This window comes from Astyanax mexicanus, chromosome 6 (genome assembly GCF_023375975.1).
Source record: "Astyanax mexicanus isolate ESR-SI-001 chromosome 6, AstMex3_surface, whole genome shotgun sequence".
NCBI classification, from domain to species: domain Eukaryota; kingdom Metazoa; phylum Chordata; class Actinopteri; order Characiformes; family Acestrorhamphidae; genus Astyanax; species Astyanax mexicanus.
In genome coordinates this window covers 32,501,115-32,507,545 of record NC_064413.1, presented here as the reverse complement: position 1 = coordinate 32,507,545, position 6,431 = coordinate 32,501,115, and the positions used below count along the sequence as shown (strand labels likewise).

Genomic DNA, 6,431 nt, shown 5'->3' with positions numbered 1-6,431 from the left:
GTGCTTTCCGCACCCTCCACCTACAACACAATGTAGATGGGCTCAAATCTCCAGAAGGTTCCTTATGGCCATCGTGCTTTCCATGGGACCAGTTTTCCCTATCACAATACATGCAAAACAGCAAATCCACAGATATCCTTCTTTCCTTCTGACCCGTCACTCTCCCCGCACGTCCACCTACACTCTTCTGCAAGCTCCTTGACTGCTGCACCAAGACTATGTAGACGTGCAGAGTTTTAGAGGATGCCTCCAGCAGAAAAAGGACAGTAGTATCTAACATCTTTCATGCATATTTTTGTCCCTGTCCCTCCTCACCCGTGGGCTGGTGACCTCCACATGCAGGGGGGCAGCAGAGATTCCTGGAATGTTAGAGACAACTAGACAAGCTGAAGTTGTGTAACAACAAGCAGTGTAGGCTGACCTAGAAGGATGGGTGGAGCCAGCTCTGTGATATCCAACTATAAGTGTGCTCTAACAGGACCTCTCAGCACTGAGGCAAGCACCTGTGGCTGAGTGTGGACTGCTGGGATTGCTTTGAACACCTTGAAGCTTCTTGACTTTAAAGAAGAGAGAAATCTGATAGACAAAACAAAGAACAATGGCTCTTTACAGTATCATCTTCTTCTCTGTTAGCTGCTCTACAGTTCTGCATGAAGGTAAGAAGCTGGGATGATATAGTTTTAACTGTTCTGCTTGCTTAGGATTTGCTAGAGGTTTCCTTAGAATTAAAACTGACTTATGGAAGGATAATAACATAAAATGAATATTTGTCTCAGGTGGAAACTGATTTGTTTTCTTTGAAAATGAATAAAGCTAGGAAGCAAATAAAAAAATATTTTTAACAGTGTTTTTGTAGATGTATATTTTAAAGACACATAAAACAAAACTTTACTAAACAAAAGTAAAGAAAATGACTGATATGGTTGATATCTTGTGTATTATATATATATATATATATATATATATATATATATATATATATATATATATATATATATATATATATAGGGGCTAATTTGCCCTTAATTGTCCTATTGTCCTAGTGCATTATTTTAGTTGTGTTGCTGCATGATACCATATTTTTATATAAAATAATAAAAAAAAATTCCTTTCAGGGGGTTTCAGCAAAAACCAACCTCTCAACCATAATGATTAAGTCAGCTGTAAAAATGTGTCACACTTTCAGTAGCAATTCTGCTTTGAAAAGTCAATAAAAGTAGTTTAAGTAGCATAATTGCTCCTGGAATTGAATCCATGATTATGTAAGAAAACATAGTTTAGTTTGCACAGCCTGGCTCGAACAGAGTGATGTTATAAATCAAAGCTGAAACGTCAAAAGGGCCACAGGGGTTTTTCTTCATTCTGATGCACAGCCAGAGACCATGCTGGAAGGATTTGGCCTCTGACACAGCAATTGATTGAGCAGCGTGTCCTCCTTCCGTCTTCCAGGGTTAGGCCTGCCTGTGATGGGACAGTCAGATGCCAGTAACCTGGAGCCGTCACACCGAGTGCGGACCAAACGATGCTCCTGCAACAACCAGCTGGACTCAGAGTGCCACTACTTCTGCCATCTGGACATCATCTGGGTGAATACTCCAAGGTGTGTACTAATACATACACATATGTAAAGAAGATAAATATATTCCTTTAGATTTACTTCAACTCAATTATCAAAAATAACAAGAACAAAGTGTAGAATATTGCTTGCTGCAAGTGGCAATTGTTTAAAAAAATGTTCCATTAAAAATGCATCTGCTATTTTCAGTGTTTTGAAGTATAGCTTCTAGGGAAATATACATAAATGTATTCCTTTAAAAAAAACTGGTTTCTTTTAGTTGGATGGTTGTATTTTCTCATAATAAGAAGTGACTTATTTGTTATGTTGTAACAAAATATATGTTTCTAGCTTCCTCTACTTATGCAAAGCATGATTAAACAAACACAAGAATAAATAAATGAACAAATGCAATAAATACATTCTAAGAATATCTCTAGTCAAAACCCTATTAATAGATACAGCTACATTAAGTACACAAAATTTCAAACAACTACTTGATTCAAATTATGTGACAAAATCCCATTTACACATGGATAATAGCCCAACTTTATGGAACATACACTACACTAAATGTAGCTGAACTGTTGTTGTCATTAATTTACATTTATTCATTTAATGCTTGTTGCTGTTTATATTCTATCATTTTACCAATGACGCATATCAATTATGTTGTACGTTGGTAATATTTATGGCTAGTGATGGACGACAGGTAGATAATGGTCTGTTCTTTGGGTTTTAATTACAGTAAGACAACTGTATATGGGCTGGGCAGCCCAATCGCTCGACGGCGAAGATCCACAGACCGCTGCCTGTGTGCCAACCCTGCTGACCAAACCTGCAACAGCTTTTGTGCTCACAGGTAACACACACACACACACACACACACACACACACAAACACACACACTCATACACATACACACACTTAAGAATGGTGCCTGAGTGGAAGCAGACAACACAGCAAGAGCCTGCTGTGATTGGCTACGGCCAAGATTAAGGAGATGAGAGGGAGTTTAGTTGAGGATTAGTCAGGGTCAATTCAGGCAATTCCAGCCCAGAATTGATACAACTTGATCAAGAAAAAACAAAACTGCTATTCCTGTAAAAAGTACTTTTAAAAAAATAATAGAAGACATGTAAGTATTATTTGCTCTAGCTTTGGATTTGGATTTTAATGTAACTCAACCTCTAGATTTTATTATCCAATAAAACCCCCCAAAACAATACGTTTCTAGGCTTTTTACATCCTAACTAATTGACATGGCTTGTGTTGCCCCACACTTGTCTCAATGGCGTGGTAAAGTGTGCGGTTTATTACAAGAGATCAAACTCAATTGTCATAATGACTCAATTGTCATAGTTGCTAAAATAGACCGCTGTGGGACTCCTGCATTAGGATTAATAACTGAATAATAAAATCAGGGCTCAAAAGGTAAAAGCCATAACACTCCGGGCGCATTACATGGCTTACTGTTTATTATAGAAAACAAAAAAAACTAAATATTCCATCCATTTTTCCTTCAGCTCAGAGGATGCTTCTCCCTTACTGAAGATTGAACCTGATTCAGCGCAGGACAATTCATCACATCTCAAACCAGACCTCCAGGCTGCCTTGGAAGATATTGATCCAGTGGTGGTAATTGAAGGGACTGAGGATGGCCCTTGTGCAGATGTTCTGACATTCCTCAGGTGGGTTCACAATCTCATTCACTTCACTTGTTAAATGTATACTGTCACTTTCTGTCAGGTTCATTCTAATTCACTCCATGTTTCTCTCTGTTCACAGGAGCCTAATGAGAGCTAAATTCAGAGCCATGAAGAGGGATGCGCGTCCTGGGAAAAGGGGTGCCAGGGTCCATAAACATGGATTCAGATAAACCCAGTCTGAAAACAGCACTGTGGAGCGCGAGCATCTGAACAAATGGCAACCCTCATGTACTGTGGGCTGGCAGAACAAACAAGTGTGCCCTGTTGGAAAAGGCACACTCAGTGGGAACAGAAAGGCTTACAAAGGCAGTGGTAGTGGTCACTGAAGTTGTAATGAAGCCTTTGATTCACGTTGGCTAGTATGGGAAGAGGAAGTAAAAACGAAGAAGTTAAAGGTTTTAGTGGATAAAATGGCTTTGCTTTACTTAAGGCATTATAGAAGCTGAAAGAAGTAACAATGCAGGGACAATTGTACTGGAACATTTAGGCTACGTTCACATTACAAGCCACATTTCTCAAATCAGATTTTTTGCTCTTGATGGTCCACATTCACAAATGTAAGTGATCTGTATCTGTGTGTAATGTGAATGAATGCCTCACGTGCACACTGATTTGTGTATAAACCTCGCCTTCTTCACCAACAACAAAAAAACATCAAATTTAAGAGACGTCTTTATAAAGGGAAATAAATGCGTTAGCAGCTCATATGTGGAGCATCTTTTGCTCGAAGTACATGTTCAGGTCGAAGAGGTGAAAAAAGGCCAGGCTGTTTGCTTTTGCTGTTTTTGCAGCTATAGCTTCACAGCTGCACCAAGAGATGTGTGGATATAAGAGAGACGCGTGTAGCGCATGCGTAAAAGCAAAGAGACGCATGATTTGAGATCTGATTTAAAAATACATTGTTCACACAGCCATAAAAAATTGGATCTGAGCCTGAGATTTGAGTCACTTCAGCCTGGTAATGTGAACGTAGCCTTTGTTTAAATAGTTGGACACCAGCAGGAGTGTTGACAAAAAAAGCTATATTGACAGTGACTGATGTGAGAAGGAAAAGGAAAGAAATTATGTTAGCTGAAGTTCAGTAGAGGGTGTATTTTGGCTTTTGGAAGGAACAAAGTGTACTGTATTGTTATATTACTTTTGCCTATGGTATGCAGGTTAGCTTATCAGTCATTTTGACAGTGGGGAATGTGTAACATTTCTGTTTGGAAGAACCAAAAATTTGAGAGATAAAGTTAGTGCAAGTATAACGTGTCTGTCAGCCAAAAACTTTTTGTGGCTGTGGCCCTACTCCCTCTTTAGTATTGCACTGAATAGGGAGAGACGATTTAGTTGACCAAGTAGCACTAAAAGCATGAGTGAATTTGGACATTTCTTCATTATCAACATGTGTAAACATAGTCAGAATAAAAGCGTAAGTGTCTGAGCCGTGTTTAAAGCTCTGTGCACACCTGAGACTCCTAACTAATACGGGTTTATATGAGCAAACACAGTCGGAATTGTGAGAATTTATATTTTCCTCAAAATCACATTTAAATTCCACTTTTTGATTTTTGGAGCATTTCTATTGATCCAGTCACCAAAAAATTTGGAAACAGTTTAAATATCTGCCAGATTTACATTATGTCAAAAAGTGAACAGCAGCAAAAAGGTATTTTGATACAGTCTACATTTGTGTTATCACTGAAAAACATTAAAAAAAAAAAACCTATAAAGCCTGTATGGTGTCTTGAAGATTGAGGTGAGCATTGTTTTCAATACACGTTTGTAATGTAGATTAGATGTTTGTTACTTGTCATAACAACAGTTTATAATAGGAGTCTGGTTGGCCAAAAACTCTTTCCTAGCCATAGCCCCGAAGTCAAACGTTGATTGGTTTTTAATCACTTAGTAAGTGAACAGCAGTGAACGTATTGTTAGACTGTTTGCAGTGCAGAGCTTGCAGGAAAAGACAATTGAGAATTGGCATGAAATGACTCATGAGGGAGTTAGACTGGATGGTCATAGGAAAGTTATGCCTGGAAAGTGCAGCAATTGTCTTGGAAGAGCTTTGTGTGAGATGTTTGCATTGTGTTTACTTATTGTGGGTCATGAAGTTCACAGTATATTAGCTGGCATCAAATTAGCCAATATAATAACATATATCGTTTGGAATAATTTACTTAACATATTCAGTCATTTATTTCAATATTTATTTTAATTATTTATATCTGCACATTTAATGTCTGAAGGAAGTAGTAAATGCATTTAATCAATATAGCTACAGTGATTTTGCATGAATTTAAAAATAAATTATTACAGTGTGTGACTACATGATTGATTCCTGTTTTATTTATATTGTTATAGTCTAAATTGACCAGTCACTGTTTCATATTTGTAGTGACTGAATGTAATAGGTTTCTTTTCACCTGTCTGTATGCTAATAATTCGATATAAAATCAAATAGTCTGTTAGCCTGGTCTCTAAATTAAAGGTAATAATTACAACTAACCTAACACAAGTGGAATTTTTACCTCAGCCATTAAACATAATTGAAAGAAATAAGTGATTCTAACTTTATTCTGAATAAGGTTTTACTATAGTCAACAATCAATAAGCATCAACACTCAGTTTTTATTAATAAATTTAGTAAATTATAGATTTAAACAGTCGGTGTGCTGATGAAAGAACAGTACACTTTAAAGAGCTTTTTCAAAGAGCTGATTTCAGGGTTGAGTCTATTTTTAAGTCTATTTTGTGATTTCAATAATACATGGTTCACTATTTTGGAATTGTGTGAAACAGTTTACAGTTTAAAGAGTCATTCTACACACTTGTAAAAAAATGTGGTGAGGTGAATTTTGTGATTTGTAATGACAAAAAATAAAACAAGTGGTTGCTACTGGGGAGTATTTAAAACTCTGTAAACTTTAGAAATGTCCTGCTGCTGGCCCTGAAAGAGTGAAATTCATTAAAGATGTCACATGTTTCACAGACATGTGCTGTGTATAATAGCAGCATTCCATGGAAAGAGTAATGAAAAGAATGCCTGGACGCCTGTTAGAACAAGACAATTACTGATGCTAGCAGGTGAATAAAGCAGGAAGCGGCGCAAAGGAGTATGGGAAAGAAAAGGCAGACAATGGCCATGTGAGAACAACAACATGCCTGATGCATTCCCCTTCCCT

General features: G+C 37.3%; 1 protein-coding gene across 1 annotated transcript; it reads left to right on the top strand.

The window, feature by feature from the left end:
• The first annotated feature begins 296 nt into the window (after positions 1 to 296).
• Positions 297 to 5,988, top strand: LOC111193338 (endothelin-2). Its single transcript, XM_022673680.2, has 5 exons — positions 297 to 656; positions 1,450 to 1,600; positions 2,304 to 2,417; positions 3,082 to 3,246; positions 3,344 to 5,988. The coding sequence occupies exons 1-5, from the start codon at positions 599 to 601 to the stop codon at positions 3,432 to 3,434; spliced, it is 579 nt and encodes a 192-aa protein (XP_022529401.2). The 5' UTR covers positions 297 to 598; the 3' UTR covers positions 3,435 to 5,988.
• The last annotated feature ends 443 nt before the right edge of the window (positions 5,989 to 6,431 follow it).

Coding starts and splice junctions, on each gene's coding strand:
- LOC111193338 (XM_022673680.2), top strand. CDS start 599: ATGGCTCTTTACAGTATCATCTTCTTCTCTGTTAGCTGCTCTACAGTT. Junction 657..1,449: donor CTCTACAGTTCTGCATGAAG/GTAAGAAGCTGG, acceptor TCCGTCTTCCAG/GGTTAGGCCTGCCTGTGATG. Junction 1,601..2,303: donor ATCTGGGTGAATACTCCAAG/GTGTGTACTAAT, acceptor TTTTAATTACAG/TAAGACAACTGTATATGGGC.